This window comes from Salvia splendens, chromosome 2 (assembly GCF_004379255.2).
Source record: "Salvia splendens isolate huo1 chromosome 2, SspV2, whole genome shotgun sequence".
Taxonomy (NCBI): domain Eukaryota; kingdom Viridiplantae; phylum Streptophyta; class Magnoliopsida; order Lamiales; family Lamiaceae; genus Salvia; species Salvia splendens.
Window position 1 is genome coordinate 3,886,952 of NC_056033.1, and position 25,204 is coordinate 3,912,155.

Below are 25,204 nucleotides of genomic sequence, written 5' to 3' on the forward strand. Positions count from 1 at the left end.
TCTTTCTTTCTTCGTTCCTCTATCTTTTAATTTGAATTTTTCCACCACGTTTTATCCCTAGCTACTTGATGCTATAGTCTAACGGAAAGTCTCATAGACAAAGCTCTAATATTAATATTTTTATAAAATTGTTATCTGTAATTCTAAAAAAATTACTAATTATTCCAAGTTTTATATAAAAAGTATTAATAAGACCTCAATTTAATTTTCTCACTTGCAATAGTTTTTTGTAAAGATGATAGTTTCTCAGCCACCCCTTTGATAACTCGAACCTCCAACTATTTTAACAACTGAGTTGCTCTATATCGTTCACTTGCAATACTTATGTTCACACGCACCCCTAACAATTTTTCAGGAAAAAAAATGTAAAATTTGGCTGAAAAAAGGAGTTATTAATTAAGGATTCCAATGTCACACATAATTTTATCAATACGATAATGTATATATCCCTTGTGATTTTTTTGACTATTGTACATAAGCAAAGGGTTTATATAGACAATCTTTTTCACGTTTACCTTTAATTATATAAAAAAAATCAATAGTCTTCCTATAAAAATGAATACTAAAAATGAAATGATATTTTAAATATACGGGACGACAATCTTGTAGATATTGGAAAAATATTGAAACAAAAATTCAACTTGGTAAATCTGTATGGCATATATGTTGAACGTGGATAATCAATTTCAGTAATGCGACTATATATCTATCATGTAATAACTCATTTAATTTTACTATTTGATGAAGTGGTCCGACAAATTTAATCATTAGGACATTAGTAATATTCGAAGATATGTGACACAATAGTACTAGTAAAATTACTTGTTCAATTACTAGGCTTATTTACACCAATTATAGGGTCGTACAAGGTGATATATGTCGCGACGTATATATAAAAATGCCGATCACACAAATTAAGGTTGTAAAAGGTGATATTTGTCACGACGTCTATTAAATAATCTCGAATTTTGTCATTAACATGTCCGTGCTTCAGTAACTTATTATTTTGTCGGATTTTAGGAAAGTAAACACTTCAGTAACGTGACCAATTCTTAGCTAGATCGTCGGGTGAAAACTTCGATCAGTATATCGACACGTAAACGACAAAAAATCAAGATTCTTTTGCTTCAACCAATATATAGACACGTAAATGACAAAATTCAAGATTACGGTGCTTCGACCAGTATATAGACACGTAAACGACAACAATGAAGATTATTGTATACACGCCACGACAAATACTCCAATTAATTACATTGTTTTCTTGCAATAATGCACACAAGAAACCCTAATTTTGAAGACATTGAGACATATAGACATATAGTACATGGACATTTGTTCTAGTCAAGAAAAGATATAAACAACGAAGAAGTCAAAGTACAAGAATGAGAAATGTAGTAGGAGTAGTAAAAGATAGGAGTATTGCATATAACTAAACACAATCACACATAATTTAATCCTCCAACCTAATTTTTTTTTTTCATCGACACCAATAAAATAATACTCCTAGTATTAATGTAAGTTGTAACCGCTGTGTCTCACTCCCAAATTATGACCCTCTTCTTTCTCACCGATTTCTTGCAACAACACTCTACAAATTCAAAAATGAGTGTCGTTTGTGTTAAATTTCAACTACTTTTTCTCTCTATAAAACCCTGCAACTCATACATTGCATCTTCACCGTCAATCAATCAAACTCCTCCTTCCATTTCACTCATCCATGGCGTCTTCATCCTCTTCCCCTCATTCCTCTTCCTCCAAGTCCTCTCAGCCGCTGCACAATTTCGAGCTGCCGCCGCTTCTCAAATGGCACAGCAAGGACGGCAAATCCGCCGGGACACCGAAACGCTACCGCACCATGAAAAGTCCGTCGCAGCACCACCATGCCGCCGCCGCTCCGCCGCCACCTCAGCCCGAGACTCCGCTGCTCCATTTGGTGGCGGCGGCTGCTCTGTTTGAGGCTGATCTGATGCCCCCGCCGCCGCCCCGTGAGCCCGTTGTGGCGCTGGACGATGAGTTCGAGCGGATGTCGCTGAGAAACTACCATCAATCACCTGTGATCCCGTATCGTAGAAATCATCAGAAGAAATCCGCTTCTTCTTCTTCTTCCTCGAAGAACCGCCACTCCTCCAATAAAACATCAATCTCTCCTTCTCCGCTTAAGCAACCTGCATTTGCGGCTCCTCCGGCGCCTACGGTTAGGCTGCTAAACTACTTCGATTCAGAAAATAGGGGAAGATCAACAAATGCAGCTGCTGTAGAAGCCGGTGCATATTCCTTTGGGAAATCCATTTCTCAAGAGGAGAGATCTGATACATATTCCTTACAGAAATCCGAATTCGCTTCTTCTTCTGCTTGGAAGAAGTATGATTGGTTCAACAAATCATCTCCATCTGAAGATACAGACACATTTCAGAAAAGCCCTTTCTACAAGAAATTTGAATTCGTTTCCAAATCAAAACAGGACTATTTTCCTTCCGATTCAGAGTTTAATGTCAAAATCGAGGTAGCTGATGATGCATCAAACCCTAAACAGCACCACTCCAACAAATCTGCTTATGATAACTCCAAAATTGAGAAACTCTCCATGGTAGTTGCAGAGGCTGCTGCTGCTGCTGATGCACCAAACCCTACCCTCCACCATTTGAAGAAATCTGAACTTCCTTCGCAGGCCAATTCAAATGATAAGATGAAATCCAAGGTGGTAGAAGATTCTCATTTACCCCCAAAGAAGAAACCCTCATTTGCATTTGCTTCTCCAATCAACCCTAAAATCCCTTTGCTCAAACCCAAGCTCGAACAGCCTGATGCAGCAGAGAAGAAATCCAATCCGGCTGAATCTGATGCAGCGAAGATCAAAATCGAACCGAAAGAGGTCAAGGAAGAAGTGCAAAACCCTAAGAAGGATGCCGATCTGACCGGCAATGATGGAGAAGCAACCAGGGTGTGGAATCTGCGGCCGCGAATCCCCAAGGGCAAGGGCAAGGCCGTCACTCAGACGCAGACGAAGAGCGGCGGCGCATCTAAATCTGGAGTTGAGAAGATGGCGAAGCTGAGCATTTCGATTTCGCTGACCAAGGAGGAGATCGAGGAGGACATCTTCGCTCTCACCGGAGCAAAGCCGGCGCGCCGCCCCAAGAAGCGGCCCAGGAATGTGCAGAAGCAATTGGATGTGAGGAATTTTTACTTTAATTTTTTAACCTAATTATAGTATTTAATTTTTTTATTAACCTATGTTTAAATTAATTGCAGATTGTGTTTCCTGGATTATGGCTGATGTCTATCTCTAAAGACACGTACAAGGTGTCTGAAAAGGTATGTGATTAAATTAGTTTCAATTAATTGATTACATACTAATTAATGGCTGTGTTGAATTGAATTACAGAAGTAGATGGTGCGAGGAAGGAGATGATTATGCCATTCAAAACTGGTGCTTGATTTAATTTTTGAAGGATTTTGATGGTGTAATTAATCTGCATGATGGGAGATGAAGAATTAATCCGTAGCTAATTAATTTCTGTATTTTCAAGTTCAATTAATCTCGGATTTCACCAATTAGATCCGAGTTGCTGTTTAATTTTAGTAGTGTCTTTGTGTTTTTCTTTTAAATGAATCAAATCTCAGCTCCATGGCTGATCTGATGTAATAGTTACGGATCTTCGTCTTTAATATAATTTTCATTTTAATTAATTACATTTCATATCTAAGTCATTTTAATTTGCTGAAATTTTCTAACTTGAATGAACATAAAATATGATTAAAAACTCATGAATTTTGATGTTGTCAATTCCCACGATTAGATATTCTCTCAAAAAAAAAGTGATGTGGTAAAATTAAACTGAAGTAATTAACACTAAATCTATCAAACGATATCATTTTTAAAATTAAGTACGTGAAGAGTTGGACAATAATAGAAAATCAAGCATAGTTTGCTAATATTGTTCTGGTAGTTGAATCCTGTCGGAGTATATTCTATAATTTACTTCTACATTCAATCCAAGAACATTGAACATGTAGTAATGATCTTGATGTTTGTAATTTGTGTACTCGAGAATGAGGAATAGCTGCCATTTTTCTCCTATTTTCTGCGACAAATGTTCGACGCTATCCAGCTACGTGGAATGACATCATTTCATGTAGCTAGATGACGTCGAACAATTTCACCCGATCGTGGAAATACATGCACTGTGCCAATCAACATGAAAATTATTATTAGCAGTTATGCGCCACTTCCACTTGCGAGAGGGTTTGTGTGTGCATGTGCAACATTATGGAGAACAAATTGATTCAGGGGCAGGTCGATACGATATACCTTACAAATCTGTCAAAGTGTAAATCTTACCGAAGATACCGATATGAGTAACATATCATAGCTTTATCTTACCGATTTTTTTGTTATGTTGAATTTTCGATATACCAATTTTCAATAATATTACCATTATCGTAACGATTTTTCAATATGCCATACCAAAATTTTGCATACGGTACTTTTACAATATACTGGTATTTAGTTTGTCGTACCGACATCCGATATACTATAACTTTTACAATATACCGAAATTTGTTTGGCCACGTGGAATGCCGCAATAGTTTCACCCGATCGCGGAAATACATGCACTAGGCCAATCAACATGAAAATTATTATTATTAGTTATGCATCACCTCCGCTTATACCAATGAGCAGGGGCGGAGGGAGGGTGGGGCCAGGGGGGCCCATGGTCCCCCCACTAATTCTTAAAAAACTTAGGGGTATTTTAGTAATTTCACAATAATTATAATTTATAATAAATATAATATTAGAGATAGGTTTCAACAAAATATATATGAATCGTGCCTCTTAATTTAGCGTATTCATTCTGCCATTCCAATCCAAGTCTGAATTTAGCGTATTCATTCTGCCGTTCCAAGTCTGAAATCTGGTAAACTAGAACTAGGTATATTCAAAACTCAAATATAATTCAATTAATTTTTCTACATAGGTTGTTTTTTTGTTTGGCTGCAATAATAATTCAAAGGGGGAGAAAGAAGATAGCTTATGTAATTCAATGGCTACGGACTACGGTGGTTCTGTAGTTGAAATTTTATAACTCCAATTCTTTATTTGATGTGTGTGTTAATAGTTTTGCATACAGAAAATATCAAATATTTTGAACTTAATCAGTGTTGACTATTTTTGTAGGTATATGGATCGTTATTTCAAGAAACTTTCTTCCGTTGATTCTTCATCAGTTGAACCTTCACTTCTTCAACCTCAAGAATTATCGAATGAAGATAAAAGTAAGGTTGATTTAGAGAATCTTCCAAGTGATCCAGGAGAACGACCTGATATAATGAGTTATCCACCAAATTTAATAGAACAAGTTCGCAGAGCTTACTTACTTAAAGGTCCGTGTCAACCACGTAATCATGATTTTCGTCCTACAGTAGATGGAAATCGAAAACGTAAATTTGTCTCACATTGGTTTGATGAATTTAAGGATTGGTTGGAATATAGTGTTACAAAGGAAGCAGCTTTTTGTTTATATTGCTATCTTTTTTCAAGACTCCACGGAAATGGACAAGATGCTTTTGTATCAGGGGGATTTACGGTCTGGCGCAAGAAAGAAAGATTAAGAGATCATGTTGGAAACCATAAAAGTGCTCATAACAGGTGCAGATTAGCATGTGAGGATTTGATGAATCAAGCCCAACACATTGAGGTCTCTTTGGCAAAACAGTCAACATAGTCTAAGCTTGACTACCGCCTGCGATTAAATGCAACAATTATTTCTCTTCGTTATCTTATAATGCATTTGATTTGGAGAAGCTGCTTCGTCTTGCACGGTATTATCCTTCTGAATTTTCCGAAGTTGCTTTGTCCGAGCTTAAAAGTCAACTTGAGAACTTTATTTTCGATGTGCGCATAGATGAAAAGTTTTCACAAATATCAGGAATCAGTGGTCTTGCTCAAAAGATGGTTTCTACAAGGAAACATGAAGTTTTCCCAATGGTTTATTCATTAGTTAAGTTGTCATTGATCTTACCAGTTGCCACTGCATCAGTAGAAAGAGCCTTTTCAGCAATGAAGATCATCAAGACTTCTCTACGTAATAGCATGAGAGACCAACTATTGAATGATTGCTTAGTTCCTTACATCGAAAAGGATGTGTTTGTTAAAGTTACCAATGAAACTATTATGCAATGGTTTCAGAAGATGAAGAATAGAAGACAAATGTTATGATGTGATTGCATTTGACTTTTACATTTTGAACCTTATAATTTAATTTATGTAATTTTTTTTGAAGTTTAATTTTGGACCCCCCATTATGAAATCTCTGGCTCCGCCACTGCCAGTGAGTGTCTGTGTGTACATGTGCAACATTATGGAGCACAAATGGAGTTAGGGGTGGGTCAATACAGTATACCTTCAAACTTGCCATGCCGTATACTTTATCGAAGATGCCAATATAAGTAACTATCATAGCTTTATCTTATAGATTTTTTTCGTTATATTGAATTTTCGGTATGCCAATTTTCAATAATACATTATCATACAACATACCAGATTTTCAATAGCTTTATCTTATTGATTTTTTTGTTAGGAGTACAATTTTTTTAGTATGCCATACAAAATTGGGTATACCGTACTTTTACAATATACCGGCATTTAGTTTATCAAATTTTAGTATGACACACCAAAATGATGTTAAACCAAAATTTTGATATTTTCAATGTTATTTTGATTTGATAAGTGCAGTATACCCGTATTTGGGTATATTTTAATAATTTAATATGACATATATAAATTCGATACATTTAATTGTCATTTCAACTTTAATTTGTCACATTATTTTCAATTTGAGGACAATCCTAAATAGTAATCCAAAAATTCTCGATTTTAGTTCATGCAATTAATGACCGGTGCCTCGGTGGTAATAGACTTCGCCAAAAATCGCGATTTTAGCAAACCATAATCCAATTGTTAAGAATTCTTTAACACCTAAACAACTTCGAATTCTATTCAGTAAAGAAAATATAAAAACTACAATAAAAATAATTAATGACGTTGTGATTTTAATTCGAAAGATAAAATAATTAATATACTTATAAAATAATGACGCTTGCTCGAAAATGACATAATTTCAGAACTATTTGTTTTAATGCTTTTGAGTATACGATAGATTATTTGCTGTGTATGTAGTTGAAGTCATAAATTACTCACGACGTTCACTTTTGCACCTAAAACTACGTCATGTACATGATTTCTGTAAGAATTGTGTACATTGTAGTATATTTGTATACACTGTATATATCCATTTTTTCAATTTATAGTCCGAATTTACTATTATTTTGAACTAGTATGGAGGCAGAAGGACCTAAGTCTCTTCTAATTTTTTTAATTTTTAATTTTATACTATAAATTATGAAAAATAGCCTTTATCAATATCTAAAAAACAATAGAAATATTTAATTCATACCAACATTTTTATTCGTTTACAGCTGTTAACTATGGTATTCAAAACTCTAAATTTGAAATTTTTATTACGTAGGACAAAACTCTCAAAAGTTTTTATTTAATGTCACAATATTCAAACCCTCAAAACTGAAAGTCTACGGAATGGACAAACTTGTTGACACAATAAGAAAAAGGTAGACTGCTTTTATTTATTACTATTATCATCTATATATCTGTAAAAAGGTGCTTTTTCTTTGGTTGAATTTTTAAAAAGCCATTTTCTACATTTCAAATTATCAAGAAAAATTAATTTAATCAATATAGCCTACATATCGAAAAATCTTTTGTAATTAGCAAATATGTATAGTATTGTAATTCATGACCAGCTATAGGATTTACGTGTACATCTATAACAAAGATAATTGTACAATTAATAATTACAATATTTATATAATGAAGAGACCGATATATATAGAATATGAAATTGTTAATTATCACAACATAAACTTTCTCTAATCTTAATAATACTAGTTGTTATTTTGGCAAAAAATCATAAATGTAGTTGGTTATGCCAAATACCCAAAACTTATCTACAGCACACCGAATGGCATTTCTCTTCGTATTTTTCCTTCATCTTTTCTGTCATCTTAATACAACATTTCCCGCGAGTACATCTCAAATACAAACGGCATTTATGAGTAATTTCATATATTTTTTGTAAGCTAAAATCATATAGTACTTTCCTAGTCTGCAATTAACACCATCTTTTTTCTATTTTAAATCATTCATAAAAATAATTATCTTTGATAAATTCTATAATCTAATTAATTGAATCTCATTATTCATTAGCATAATTCAATAAACTTTTCTCACTATCCATCTTTCACGCCTTACTAAATTTGCAGAAGGATAGTGAGAAAGATAGTCAAATTATGTCAATGAATTTACTTAATAAATATAGAAACTAATAAAAATAGAAGATTACTAATTTTTTTGAACAATTCAAAACAATGTAAGTATTAGCTGTGCACGGATATAGTATCACACATTTCACTTTCGAAAATTATTCCATAACAATTTTAAAAATTATAAATTTTAAATTGAAACCAACAAATTTATGAAAAAAAAATATTATTTTAATTAAATATTGTATAATTATATCCAAATAAACTAAAAATCATGTGAAAATTTATGTACAATTTAAAAGTTTAGTTATTGTTTAATGATTATATATTATTAATATGAAAGTATTGATTATTATTCTTAGAGTATAAAGAAAAGAGAGAAACTGTAGTTTCAGTTGCATATAAATAATGATTCTTTTAAATGAAATATATGGCATCTTTTGTAGGATAGATAAATTAAAAAGTAAAATGCTGCATCTTTTTAAGGATGAGTAGAGTAGTTTATAGAAACTAGCTCTAAACCGGTTGGGGTCGAGTACGATTGTTTTTGATAAAATAAAGTCCCAAATTTGAGTATTACCAATTCTATATAAATCAATTTCTTGGTGGATCCGCCTACCAAATAGAAGAATTTAAATTAAAAATCACATGATCAACTAATTAAACTTCAGTCAGTTATTTATCTATATAGTTTAACATTATATCTTGCCTGTTAATTCAAAAGCATAATAATGTATAGCAAATCAGTGTCTTTTAAGCCCAATCGAGTAAAAAAAATAGTTGTTCCGATATATGATAAGGTCGATAAAAATTGTAGAAAAAAGAAGAATAGCACTCCTAATGATTTTTGTACGAGATTCAGTGCATGTTCCAAGTTTTTTTTTATATATTCTATTTTTATTTTTTCCTTGATTTTAATCTTATTATGCTTTTGTTGAATTTTGTAGTTATTTTCAAGATTTTATTGGACTAAATTATGGTATAAAATGATTATTAGTTGAGAAATTCAAAGTTATAGTATAATTTATTAAACTTCATTAATCAATTTAAAATGCCTCTCACCGACTATGATTGTATACCAATAGTAAGAGGCAGGATGAGGCAGGATTTCATACCTATAATTTTAGGATAAATAAACAATAAAAAGTACTATTGGTAAACTCACTTTCACTTGTATATACATTAGTCACACTGTTAATGTGGCAATACTATGTGTAGTCAAATATTAATTAATTACATGCTAGTTAAAGAGGCTTTAGTGACAAAAACGTTGTTTAGAAATACAATTGCCAGTTGCCACCGATGCAAAGATCCATTAAAGTAATTTGCCATAGTAATAAAACGAAAAAAAAATAAGTAAAATAATAATTCAGCTGATATGGTTTCTTTAAAATTGATGTAAAATATCACAAACTTTACATTCTATTTCTATTTGTTATTTTATATGGCAGATCAATCATCATATCCGACTAACTTACGTAACTTTTTTTTATCCTACTTGGTATTATTAAATCAACGTGATTTTCTATATATGAATTTTTATCCTATTTGCACGTACTTAAAATGTAGTGTAGAATATCATAAATATTTTTTGATTCCCCACATTGAATACGTTTTTCTGTAAAATTTATGATATTTTAAATGAATTTTAAAGTTTGTGGAATATACCAAAATTTGATCAAATTTCATGATTTTGTCCCTAATACATTTGAATAAGTTTGTCTATAATTCCAAAATATAAGAAAATTATGGATAATATATATTGTATTCTCAGAGACGCATCAAACATTCTAATAAACGTACGAAAAACTATGAATATTTAAAACTTAAAAATCATATTCAATGCTTTCATATATAATCATCAAATGAAAACTAAAATTTAAAATGATAAAACAGAAAGAAAGAAAGAAAAACTTTCAAATAAAAAAAACAAAGGGGAGGAAAGAAAGAAAGAAGAAAATTGAAAAACATAAATTGGCCTGACAAAATATAAATTAATTGGGATTAAATTTGTAAAAAACTAATTTAAATGTTTATTTCAAAACCAACTAGTAGTATATTTTAAATAAGAATAACGTTTTATCTTAAATCTAATTTTCATAAATCAAATTAAACCCTTTGTCGTGGTTTTTATTTTGATATATGTATTCAACATTTGATCACTACTTCGTCTTTTTTCAAATAGAGAAAAAAGAAAGAAATATAAAAAAAGTGAAAATGAACATTTTCTTGTTACACTCACGGAAGGGATCTTAAGAGATTGTGCATATTTGTTCAATAGTAAATATTATAAATTTATGTTTTAAACTTTTAACACACATCAAGTATAACTATGTAAAATGCAAATTTAATTAAAACATGTTAAATCCTTAAATCATATATCAAAATATCAAAAATATATGCACACTATTACGTTAATTTATGACTGCCCAAAATAAAAATAATACTGCAAAACGAATTAATTGGACCTTGCTATATCTTTTTGCAATATTTCCAATTATATTATCAATGAATTACATGAAATTTAAACAACTACCAAATCTTTCTTTCTCAAGTGTATATTCAAAATTATTGCAATGCCTCTCACCATTGGCATCGGGTAGGGTCACTTGGGTCCACCCTGCTTATCAGATTGCAATTTTAATTTAAATATATGCTGCATTATAAAATATAGTATATTTAAATTATTTTAATAGGATCAACATTAGTTTCAGTAGAGTGAGAACCTCCCAAAATCTATGTGTGTATATATATATATATATATATATATATATATATGTGTGTGTGTGTGTGTGCTGTAACCGTCTCTCATCCACCTCACTTCCTTCGCAAACTCCATTCTCACTTCTCTCTCTAACACCACAAATCCCCTTTCTTCAATCAATTCTCTACTGAATTTCTCTCGTTAAGCAGCTGCGCAATTCATCACATTGCACCGTCTCAGTTCATTCCGGAGGTGAAACTGATCACGCAGGTTGACTTAGGGTTTTTAACATTTTGATTGCTTCTCTATGTGAATGAGTGCAAATTAGTAATCGAATTTTCGAGTTTCTGTGTAGAATTTTGAAGATCATTTTGTGAGAAGATTATCTGCCTATCAATCCATGGCGTCTTCTGCTCCATCCAAGTCTCAACCGCTGCACAATTTTGAATTGCCGCCGCTGCTGAAATGGAGCAAGGACGGGAAATCGAGCGGGAGCCAGAAACGGCGCCGCTCACTGATGTCGCCTTCGAGTGCAGCTTCCGGCTCCCCAATCCACCGCGATTATGCTGCGGCGGCATCGCCTGAGTATCCGGTGGTTGCCGGAGGTGATTCGATGAAGCATACATCCGTTTGTGATGGGATACAACACCTAGAGATCGGCGGCGATTCGGAGAAGTTGCGAGAGGAAGCACGGAGGTCTTCCCGCGGCGGCGATTGGTCGACGGAGCCCGAAGCTTCTCGGAAGGGCAAAGGTACTGTAATTGAGAATTCAATTTCTCTTAATGTTATTGAAATCTAATAAAATCAATTTCCAAAATCTGTATTTCTGTTGGTTGATTTCAGAATTGGGGAAAAAATCGAATGCATCCGCAATCAGGAAATGCAACTTGCAGATCAAAATTGGGAGCAAGAGCAGCAAAGAGGAGGAAGAAGCAAACCAGAAGGCGGATGACGGTGAAATCGATAATGTGGGGAAAGAGGGAAAAGCAAAGCAGAAGGCGGATGAGGAAGCTAAGCCGTGGAATCTGAGGCCGCGAAACGGCAAAAGCAAAATCGACAAGGAAGTGTATGGTGGAGAGAAGAGCAAAGCGGAGGCGCAGTTGAGTTTGAGGAGAGGCGGAAAGGAAGGGAAGGGGGAGAAAGGTGAAAAGAAGAATAAAAAGTTGAGCGTAAACATTTCGTTAACAAAAGAGGAGATTGAGGAGGACATTTTCGCTATGACTGGAGCAAAGCCGTCGCGCCGCCCACAGAAACGGCCTAAGAACGTGCAGAAACAACTCGATGTAATTAACCATATTTTGATTATACAACTCATTTACTTGTGTTCATTAACTTACTTAATTTGTTAATTGCAGTTGATGTTTCCTGGATTGCATTTGCGATCCATCACTCCGGATTCGTATTGAGTATCGGGAAGGTTCATGGTGAGCGATGAAGAAAGATGGCAATGGCGGAAGGGGGAATAATTTAGTGTTGTTGTTTTTCTTTTCTTTAGTTTATTATTTATGAGTTGAGGATTATGTAAGTCGGGATTTGTGCATTTAACCTTGATAGCGCTGCTTCATACCATGGGTTCATATCTTTTTTCTAAAAAAAATATTCTTCTGATTCAATAAAAATTTTGGGTTCTAGTTCCATAGCTTGTTTGTATGGCCACTCAGTTATTTTGGGAGGAGTTTTTTTTGTTGAAATTAAAATATGAGTTCAACTTATAATTTCAAGAAATTTAAGAATTATAAAAAAAATATTTATAATTAGTTGTAGTATGTAATTATGTGAATACATGTAGTATAAATCAATTGTATGTAAGTAAATACACAGAGTATATCAAATTTCATTGTCCGATAATCATTTTTCAAAATTTGATGTGAAATTATAATTATGATGTTATATGAATCAAAATGCACTGTGAGTTATTGGCAAACGAATTATGCAAAGTTCAAATAATTATAAAAATATATTTATTTATTTTATCAAAACAATAACATCAGTTGCACATCAATATTTAAAAATTAAACAAAAAATGATTTACTCCGTATTATTTTTATCAAGACAGTAACATCAGTTAAACATCAATACTTAATATATAAAAAAATATTTAAATTTATATTTTTATCATAGTAAAAGATATTACTAAGAGTAATATTTTTTTAAAAAATAATGTCAAGTTATTCGAATTTCCTTAAAATTTCAAAATCGCTAGGGAATAGTGGGCCCGTGGATCTTAGGTGATAAGACATATTTCATGCATTGGTTTATGGGTAAAATGTAGACTACTTGATTAGTTTATCGTGTAAAGCGAGTGTTAATTGTGCGGGCATGCCACCTGACCAAGGGCAACAAGGCCAAACTGATCAGACTGTCGCAGAAAGTGAAAAGGCCAAAAATTGGGTGGGTTGATCTAGGCAGTGATCAAGCAGTTAGACGGGGGACCACTGCATTCTAGAAGGGGGCACGTGTTGATGCGTAAGACGCAAGGACGAAGCCGAATCCCCATTCCGTTATTGAAGAACCGCTGCATTCTAGAAGAAGGGCACGTATCAATCGATGAGGCGCTCAATCCCAGCAAGGACGGATATATGCTGCCAAAGTTGTTATCCTAGCTGGAGATTGCTGCGAGGAGCTTATAAATAGAGGATGCAACGCCATTAAAAAGATCTCCCCCCCTCCGACTTCAGGTTTAGCTTTTCTTTTTAGTTTAGTTTCCAGTTCCATGTTTTCCCCAGTTCCAAAGATAGCTTAGTTAGATAATAGCAATGGTTAGTTAGAAGAGAGCGACCGAAGGGAGCGCAACAGAGAAATCAATATCTGTTCGGCGTTGTCTCGAGTTCCGACCGAGAGCTTCTCAGCTTTATTTGTTTTCCTACTTTCCAGTTTTGGTTGTTTAAGTTTAATTCCGTGTTGTTCCGTAGTTAAAGAATCGATCTTTTTTGTATTCCGCATGTTCACGGTACTGTTCTGAGTTCTGAGTATAAAAACCGTAGTTATTTTGTTTTCGGCATCTTGTCTACTGTTCCAGTTTAGCTTCAAGTTTAAAATTTTCGATCCTGTGTTTAACTATGTTGAATGACAAAGTGATTTGTAGTTCCGAAGCATGTTTAGGTAGTTAGGTCTTTATTTGAGATTATCGCTTACTTGATCCGTCAGTTGTTTTCCAACATGATGAGTTACTTGATCCAGTAGTTAGTTTACATCCCGCCTAGCTTAATCCAATAGTTAAAACTCCCAATTTAAAGCGTGACAGCAGCCGACCCCTATTCACTATTCACACACTCAACCCACCGACTTCTCTGTGGGATCGACCTCATACTTGCCGCTTTATTGTTAAAGTAGTGCACGTCTGGGAGTTATAAATATATTTCGGTGAAGCGAGAAAGAACGCCTTGATCAAGTGGCAACGACATTTGCTAACTGATCCACCCGGATGGTTATCTTCCATATAACTTGATCCAATCTGCGTGTATCGCTCTCTCATTCCACCACTAGGTCTACATGAGTCTCTCATATTAATCTGCTGATCCGGACCATTACTCTTTTTATCTTTTCATTAAATTGAATCATAGCTGCACTGAACCACCTTCAATAGATTTCTGACCTTTTATTTTGGTTTTATATTCCCTACATTTTCTTCCTTTTCGGTCATTTTGTGTATTCAATACTCATGCGTATGAATATAGTAGTAGTATTATTTTTTTTCTTGGTAGAGATTCGACTATACCTCTCGGTGACGACTTTGAACCTAATATCGAAAGTTGGTTTGAATCTAATAATATTAGGGGCATGTATAAAATTTCATTGTCAAATATCAATTTTCAAAATTTGATGTAAAATTGGAATTATGATATTATATGAATTGAAAGCACATGAACTATTGGCAAACAAAAATTGGTTCATGCAAATTTTAAAAAATTAAACAAAAAATCATTCACTCTATTTTTTAACATTAATACTTAGTTAAAAATAATGCATATAAAATTATTTAAATTTATTTTTGGTTATCAAAGCAATGGACAAATTTTAAAACTCCCAAATATAGGTGATTGAAGAGTATTGTTCATAAAAAATTAATGTACTATAATACTACAAGTTATTGATATTTTCTTAAAATTTTTAAAATTGCTAGGGAGTAGTGGGCCCATGGATCCTAGGTTAGCACGACTCTGTCGCTAATCTGGTCCATTACTCATTTTGTCTTTTCATTAAATTGAATCCTAGCTGCACCGAACCGCTTTCAACCAATTTCTCACCTTTCATTTTGGTCTTATATTCGATACTTTTTCTTCCTTATCAGTATTTTTGTGTATTCAATACTCATGAGTATGAATATAGTAGTGGAATATTATTTTTTTTCTTGGTAGAGATTGGACTATATCTCTTGTTGACTACTTTGAATCTCATATCGAAAGTTGACTTGAATATAAAATTATTAGGTGTATATATATACAATTTCATTGTCCAATATTGATTTTAAAAATTTGATGTGAATTTCGAATTATGATATTATATGAATCGAATGCAGATGAACTGTTAGGCAAATGATAAATTTGCTTATGCAAATTTCGAAAAAATAAGTAAAAACCATTTGCTCCACATTTTTTATGAAAAAAATAACATCAGTTAAACCTCCATACTTATTTAAAATAATATACTATATAAAATTATTTAAATATATATTTTTAATCATAGCAAGGGACAAATTTTCAAATAAGCAAATATAGGTGATTGAAGAGTAATATTTATATAAAAAAAACTAATATAATACTCCTAATTACAAGTTATTGAAATTTCTTTAAAATTTTTGAAATTTCTTTAAAATTTTTGAAATTTCTTTAAAATTTTTGAAATTGGTAGAGAGTAGTGGGCCCGTGGATCCTAGGTCATCACTACTCTGTTATATTAATTTGTTGATCTGTACCATTAATCTTTTTATCTTTTCATTAAATTGAATCCTAGCTATACCGAACCACCTTCAACCGATTTCTTACCTTTCATTTTGGTCTTATTTTCACTATTTTTCTTCTTTCTAAGTCTTTTTGTATATTCATTACTTATGCGTATGAATATAGTAGTGGAGTATTAGTTTTTTTTCTTGGTAGAGATTCGACTATATCTATCGGTGACGACTTTGAACCTCATATTCAGAGTTGAGTAGAATATAAAAATATTAGGTGCATATATAAAATTTCATTGTCCAATATCTTCAAAATTTGAAGTAAAATTCAAATTATGATATTATATGGATCGAATGCACATGAATTATTGGCAAATGAAAAATTGGTTTATGAAAATTTTATAAAAAATTAAATAAAAATTCATTTACTTCACAGTATTTTTTTTATCAAAACAATAACATCAGTTACTCATCAATACTTACTTAAAAATAATATAATACAAAATTATTTAAATTTATTTTTTAATCATAATAAGAGATAAATCTTTAAATTCTCAAATATAGGTGATTGAAGAGTAATATTTATTAAAAAATTACTGTATAATATTACAAGTTATTGAAATTTTCTTAAAAATTTCAAAATTGCTAGGGAGTAGTGGGCCCGTAGATCCTGGGTCAGCACGACTCTGTCATATTAATCTGCTGCTTCTGGCCATTACTCTTTTTGTCTTTTCATTAAATTGAATCCTAGCTACACCGAACCACTTTAAACTGATTTCTCACCTTTCATTTTGGTTTACATTCACTACTTTTTCTTCTTTCTTTATCTTTTTGTGTATTCACTACCTATGCATATGAATATAGTAGTATAATTTTTTTTATTGGGTAGAGATTCGACTATACCTCTTGTTGATGACTTTGATCCTCATATCGAAAATTGCATTGAATATAAAAATTTTAAGTGTATAAAATGCATTCATTAATTTATATTGCATATATTTATTTGAAGGTTTTTGCAAATAGAAGAATCTAACTAATATCATTGCTTTGTCCATGTATATAAATCATAGCATCTTTTTGATTGAGATTTCTTTGCGTTGAAATTGAATTGGTCTTCACAAATGCAAAAGGGTTCTAAATTTATAAGAATCGTTCTCATTTAAACCAGTATTACTACAAATTCCATTGAAGAAGATAAAAAAAATACTGATATTAAAAGTTATTGAACTTTCCTTAAAAATTTCAAAATTGTTATGTAGCAGTGGGCCCATGGATCCAGGGTCAGCATGACTCTTTCATATTAATCTGTTGATCCAGACTCATTAAATTGAATATTAGCTGCACGAAGCACCTTTAATTGATTTTCTCACTTTTTATTTTTGTATTATATTCACTACTTTTTCCCTATTCTCTGTCTTTTTGTGTATTTAGTATTCATACATATACATATATCAATTTTTTTTGTAGAGATTCGACTATATCTCTTGGTGATGACTTTGACTCCCATATCAAAAGTTGCGGTGAATATAAAAATATTGTGTGTATAAAATGACATTTATTAATTTATATTGCATATTATTTGATGTTTTTAGCAAATAATCTAACTAATATTCAGAACGTTGAAATTGAATTGCTTTTCACCCCTACAAAAAGGTTCTAATCTAAAATTGTTCTCATTTAGACAAGTACATGCTACAGATTCCATTGAAGAAGATAATACTAATAATCATCCAAAAATCACCCCATTAATTTTAGAAATAATTAAAATTAGTCATTTTGAAAGAAATGCTGTGCTGAAATTTGGAAGAAAAAGAAAATAAAGACATTCTCTATAAATAATGAAACAATGATTTGATGTCGGATTTTAGGGCAATTTGCTTCAACCAGTGTGGATCTGGAGTAGCGACTCAACATATATATTGCATTGCTCATTTAAAAAGGTTTAATTAAAATTAGAATTTATGGATGATTTAAATCGACACATTAAAACGTTTAGATTTTTTGCCCAATTTGCTCTATTTGAAAATTAAATGACAGGAACCAAATATTTCATTGCTGATTTTCGCATTTAATAGTGTGCAAATATATCCGTATTTGCTAGTATATATATTTCTTATTCAATGTAATAGTACTATAATACTGATAATAAATATCAATGGTAAATAAAAACAGACTATTATTAATGAATATACATTACATAGGAATGACATGCTACATACCTTAGGTGGGCTCCTTATGTGAGCACCACTCTCGTTTGACGTATGTTTAACGTTGTTTGTTTCGATTTATATATTTAGTTTGATTCTAATACATTAAAAAATGTTATTGAAGTTTTTAATTTCACAAAATTCATAAAAATCAAAGCTCGATTTGCTTGTTTATTAATTTATTTGAAATTATAGAGAAAACGAACAAATCTAGCTTTGATTTTTATGAATTTTGTGTAATTAAAAACTCCAATAACATTTTTTAATGTATTAGAAACAAACTAAATATATAAATCGAAACGAACAACGTTAAACGTATGTAAAACGAAAGTGGTACTCACATAAGGAGCTCACCTAAGGAGGTATGTAGCATATCAGTTTTAATATATAAGGAGAGAGAGCATGTCCAAACTCAGAGTAATGTCTAGAGCAATCAAACATTATGCTTGGTAATATTATTTTTTTTCTAAATGACCAAGGTATGAATCCCAATTAATCCTTCATTTTTTTTAATATGAAAATTTAGTATAATGGCTTAATTTATTTTATCATTAGTGCAATACAAATTTATAATGGACGAGCACTTACCTGTTCAATTAAGTCGTACAGCTTTTCCTTATCTGTAAAGTTTTAAAATTTAGTTTGTTGGGTTCTTTCATTTAAGTTTTATGTACAATCAGTTATGAAGGTATAATCATATATTTGTGTTGCATAAAGAGGTTTCGTTAACTCATAGTAGTCCCAAATTTAACTTTATGGTGGATTTGTAATCTACATATAAATAATATAAATATGATATAGACTAATTTATACAATATTATTATTAGTCGGCATATCATTGAATTCGCATTATGTTTCTCAAAGACACGTCAGTTTAACTTACCCGAAAATTTCACTAGTTTCAGTGACATTTAACAAAAAGATTCTAGATTGTATAGCGGTATATCATTGAATTCGATCCTTGTTTCTCGAAGATATGTTAGTTTAAGTTAACTTCACCGGTTTTTCAGTTGCATTTAACAATATACTTTATATTATTTGTCGCCATATTGTTGAATATGATCCATATTTCTCGAAGATACGTCACTTTACGTTGCCCTAAAAATTCACTAGTTTTTCAATGACATTTATCTAAAACATTTCAGATTATTTGTCGGCATATCATTCATTAACTTTAACCTATATATGTTTCTCGAAGTTATATCAGTTTAAGTTGTCCGGACCATTAGCTAGTTTTTCAGTGGCACTTAACAATAACATTTCAGATTATTTGTCGGCATATCATCGAATATAATCCATGTTTCTCGAAGACACATCATTTTAATTTGCCTAAAAATTCACTAGTTTTTCAATGGTATTTATCAAAAATATTTCATATCATTTGTCGCATATCAGTGAATTTGAACTATATGTTTCTCGAAGACACGTCAGTTCAAGTTGCCCAAAAATTCACTAGTTTTTCAATGACGTTTGTCAAAAACATTTCTAATTATTCATCGGCATATCATTGAATATAATCCAAAGCTTCTTGAAGAGTAAAGACACGCCACTTTAAGTTGCCCTAAAATTTCATGAGTTTTTCTACATTTATAAAAGCATCATTGGTTATTTGAAAGCATAACATTGGATTTAATGTTTGTTTCTCACAGTCACATCAGTTTAAGTTTGCCGGAAATTCGAACTTCAACTATGAAAGTTAACAAAGCATACTACATTTGTAATAATTTTTTATATATAGATTCACATTAGATCGAAGTTTGGGATGAAACTTAATTATCAACAACTCTTATTTTCTTTTTTTTCTTTTTTTAAAACTTAGCAAGACAATTGTGTTACATTTTCGGATCCATTCCAATAAACAAAAAATTCAATTGAAAAGCTCAATAAAAATACTTCATTGCAATAACAATGGCGTCACCATTACAAAGTCATCGAATCTTCATCTCCAAAGCAACCAAAACAGCACACATCTAATTTTATTTTTGGAACCAAATGCATAACTAAAATTTCATAATAGAGAAACTCAAACACAAAGTAAGAGCTAGCTAGTTATCCCGATGCAATACAAATTAAAGTGTTTCACTTCTCAATCTTATTAGAATAGAAGCTACGATGTCGTTCGCAACGGGGAATATATTTCTTCAAATAAACAGTCTTGTTATTCACCAACATCTTCGCAGTGTCTCGATTTCCCAATACCATTCTTGGTAGTATTTCAGTTGAGAAAATTATTTTTCCAAACCTTTGGTAGTGTTGGCTACTGTACGCGTTCACAAAAACGTACTCAACACATTGCCCGAACAAACTGTCACAAATTCAAATAAAAAATAAACGATAAGATACATAAAAAGTTCATACAAAAAATAATAATAATAATTAATTAAAATCTACCTTGTAAAAAAGTTGGCTATTTCTCGGTTGGTGATAGGTGCGCCATTAGAGAAAGTCATAAACAAAGACCTATCATCAGTTCTTAGAGAACATGGCAGAAATGGTTTGGCGTTGGGGTTGAGATCTTTCATGGCTGGATATTTGCTTTGTTTTGGTGAATGGGAGAAAAGTTTTCTACTCCTATGGAAGGAATGGTGGTGTGGGGGGCTAATTTATAGATGGTTGGAACCATTTTTGTGTATTAAATCTTGTTGGGGTAATTATGATAGGGAGATTATGTATTAAATTCGATGCTTCCTATGCTTGCAATTTTGCATTTTTGGTGTTTGATTAAACAAATACTAATATGTGAAATGTTGCTTTGTTGGATTTATTAAATCCTACTCTTCAATTGCTCCTGATTTTGTAACTTTACATTACAAATCCTTGTTGGCTGAAAATATATATAGCGAATGGTGAATTGAAAGGGTTTTTTTAATTATAAATAAAAAGAAAACAAAAATATAAAAATTGTAACGTTGAGATTATAGCTTTTTATTTTATTTATTTTTGAGGTAACGTTCGTATAATGTGAATGCATTTTTATTCAGTTATAACTGAAGATTACTGTTAAGAGCACAATTCTCTTAACGAAGAAATCCTGCGATTACACTCGCAACACACCAATCCGGCGCCCCGAACGTTGGGGTCGGCGGCTCAATTCGTGGCTGGCGCGGAGAACTTCCTCCGTCGGCAGTCTTCAAGGTTTGATAAGGAGTATTGCACAAGTAATGTGGGCAAAATAATTCTTCATTCAATGAATAAAAAGATAACAACCTAGCCCTATTTATAATACTAGAATACTAGCTTAGGGAACAAGAAAACAAGATATGAAAATATACTATGAATCAAAAGATATGGGGAATAATAAAAAGATAACTAAATATTTGGGGAATTCTAAGATATAGGGGGATCGTAACAACTCCCCCACGGTTAAAATCCACCTTGTCCTCAAGGTGGGAACCACGGACCCACGAGCAAAGTCGACGATAACACAAGCATTGAAACGTCACCTCCTGGATCGAATGCGACTTGGAACAAGATCACCATCATTTCTACGCCGTCTCTATCCTCTCTCGCCTTCGTCTTCACAAAATCATCCTTGATGGCTGGGACTTGGAGGAGGCTCCGGATCATGCACCGACTCCCGACGTCAGCATCAGTCCTACGTCCCCCAAACTGCTTGTCCTCCATGAAACGCTGCACAAGGACTTTTAACCACGGGAGCTCTGCAGTAGTGATGTTGTGGGAACGCCTCCCTTCACCATCTACTCTATCATCTTCATAATCATCATCAGAGTCCAAATACATCTGCTGTGAACTATCCCCCTGCAAATCTGACTCGTCACTTATCTTCACAGAATGACATTCCATCTCTGTGAACTCATCATTATCACAAGTGGCCTTATCATGATTATCATTTAATAGGGATGATTTTGATTCATCAACCTCATCAAGAAAACTACACATCCAGTTCAAGGAACTATTTTCTTCCGTTTTGTGATGAGCATCGAGTTCTTGATCAAGACTTGAAGAATGGTGGATGGGAATAATCAATTCGGTTTCATAACACAATTCTTCATCTACTAATTTCATCCCGTTGAGCTGCAAGTCCCCTTGATTTAACACTTGTGAATCACCTTCAACTCCCAAGTGCATCTCTTCACAAGAAACAAGCTGCGTAGTCAGGCGGGTACTTGGTAGATGCGAGGAGGGAGGTGGGACAACAGCAGATGCCATCGGTGGTATTGGTGAGCGTTGGAGACTTGTCGGACTGAGCAGCGGCTGTAGCACAACAGTGGGCTGCTCGTGGCAGGATCGGCTTTGGGTGGTGGCTGCCGGGGAATTGCTAAACCGATTGAGGGGCTCCATATGTGCAACAACAGGTTCGTGTTGCTGCCTATAAGCGTGTGTCTGCTGCTGCCTCTCGGAGGCGTGCCGACGCCGCTGTGCGGGCCAACAACTTGGGGGTGAGCGTTGCGGTGGCGGCCAGCCGGGAGGCTGTTCATGGCGGGGGCGAAAACGAGTAGGTTGCTGATAGGGAGCAATATCGTAGTTGGACGAGTAATGTCGATACGCTGCTTTTGATGCCTGCAATTTTGTCACACGTCGATCGATTGCCTCTAACTTATCGACCCGCCTCTCCATCGAATCCAATCTAAACTCCAACAGATCGAAACGTGCTAGGATTAATTCCACGTCTTGGGGCGAAAGATCGCCCGCCCCTGCAGCGGCACGCTGTGCATTGCTGCCCTCCGATGTATCGCGATGGGGCAGCCGTGGGTTGCTCTCGCTGCGTCGGCCGCCGGCCTTGAAACGCCGCGATGTGTCACCAATCAACACTTGAGCGTTGCCGTCCATGGAGAGTTCCAATGAAAGACACCAGTTGTTAAGAGCACAATTCTCTTAACGAAGAAATCCTGCGATTACACTCGCAACACACCAATCCGGCGCCCCGAACGTTGGGGTCGGCGGCTCAATTCGTGGCTGGCGCGGAGAACTTCCTCCGTCGGCAGTCTTCAAGGTTTGATAAGGAGTATTGCACAAGTAATGTGGGCAAAATAATTCTTCATTCAATGAATAAAAAGATAACAACCTAGCCCTATTTATAATACTAGAATACTAGCTTAGGGAACAAGAAAACAAGATATGAAAATATACTATGAATCAAAAGATATGGGGAATAATAAAAAGATAACTAAATATTTGGGGAATTCTAAGATATAGGGGGATCGTAACAATTACATAATTCAAATTCAGGGGAAAAAATTGGAGTCAGGAACAACTTTTATATAGTGAATACACTTTAATTATTAAAGTGATATTTACTCGATCTTAAATATTATCACATGAGATTGTGCTATTTTCTGGAGTTAACTGCCCAGTTTTCATTGCTTATATTGTGTTGTGTGTTTTTCCCTCTTTGTTGTGGATTATTGCTTATATTGTGTTGTTTTATTGGTGGTGTTATGCCGCGGTGGTCCTAGTAGCTTTATCTTATTTTCGTTTATGATTTCGTTGTCGTGTTGTACTGTTATTGTTGAGTTTGGTTTTTATGCTTTCATCATGACATCTTAGGTTATATAGTCCCGCGACATGAAAAATGTTGTTTTGTTGGTGGTGTTGACGCGCCGGTTGTCCTGGTAGCTTTGTTTTATAGTCATTTATGGCTGGTTTCGTTGGGATTGTGTTGTGATGTTGTTGTCAGCTTTGGTCTTTATTTTATCGTTACATCTTATGTTATATAGTCTCGCGACATGAAAAAATATTACGTGTCACATAAGAATCTAAATGTGAAAATGTTTAAAAGGTCAAAATTTATTTAATACATGAAAATGTTAGCTTGAGCTTATAGTGAAAATTATGTTTCATTAGGGTTGTGTTGTGCTACTGCTGTCGGCTTTGGTCTTTAATGTTTTCATTATTACATCTTAGGTTATAGAGTCGCGCGGCATAATAAAACTTACCTGGCACATCGGAATCTAATTGTGAAAATGTTTAAAAGGTCAAAACTTAGTTTGCATAGGGAATTGTTAGCTCGAGCTCAACCTGAGCTTAGAATGAATATTGTGTTTTGTTGGGGTTGTGTTGTGCTGCTATTGTCGGCTTTGGTATTTAATGTTTTCACCGTTACATTCTAGGTTATTTTGTCACGCGACATAAAAAAGTCTTACGTTGCAAATCGAAATCTAATTGTGAAAATCATTAAAAGGTCAAAATTTATTTTGCACTGGGAAATGTTAGCTTGAGCTTAGAGTGAAAGTTATGTTTCATCGGGGTTGTTTAGTGCTATTGTTGCCGGCTTTGGTCTTTAAGGTTGCCAAGTTAGTACTCCCTCTGTCTGCGACTAGGAGTTCCATTTTTTTATTTTGGTCCGTCCGCGTACATGAGTCCTTGTTCATTATTACTATCATGGTAAAGAGGTTCCACATTCCACTAACTTATACCACTCACATTTCATTTAAAACCTAATAGTATATACAAGTGAGACCTACGTTTCACTGACATTTTTCCACCCACTTTTTTTAATATTTCTTAAAATGCGTGTTGAAGGAAATAATACTCATATTCATGGACGAAGGAGTATATCTTAAGTTATATAGTCGCGCTACATAAAAAATCTTACGTGAGACATTGAAATTTAATTGTAAAAATGTTTAAATGGTCAAAATTTATTTTGCACACGAAAATATAACGCTTGAGCTCAAGCTTAAGCTTATAGTGACAATTGTGTTTCGAAATATAATTATTTCCATTCATTAAATCACAAGTTTAAAGAACAGTCCATAGAAGTATACTTCCGGTAATTTTGGGGAAATTTAAATTACGTCAAAATTCATTTTTAAAAGTGAAAAAAATATCAAAAGTTTCGGAAGAACTTGAATATAGCTTAATACAAAAGCCGGATGTGTATGCTTGGACTATAAGCCCATTGGGCTTTATGAAAATCTAAAGTAGCTTCACTCATGGACTTTGAAATTAGCATTTTACATTAGTATTAATAAACAAAATTATTAATTTATTATTTTTTTCTTATAGCTCATAACCCTCAAATTAAGAATGACTTTTTCATAGCTAATTAAATTCCAAACTTTACAAAGCCCCCAACCATGCAACTCAACGACATAAATC

General features: G+C 33.3%; 1 protein-coding gene across 1 annotated transcript; it reads left to right on the forward strand.

The window, feature by feature from the left end:
- Positions 1-1,720: 1,720 nt before the first annotated feature.
- On the forward strand, positions 1,721-3,491 carry LOC121760273. Its single transcript, XM_042155925.1, has 3 exons — positions 1,721-3,172; positions 3,253-3,315; positions 3,453-3,491. Exons 1-3 carry the CDS (start codon positions 1,721-1,723, stop codon positions 3,489-3,491), a joined length of 1,554 nt encoding a protein of 517 aa, XP_042011859.1.
- The last annotated feature ends 21,713 nt before the right edge of the window (positions 3,492-25,204 follow it).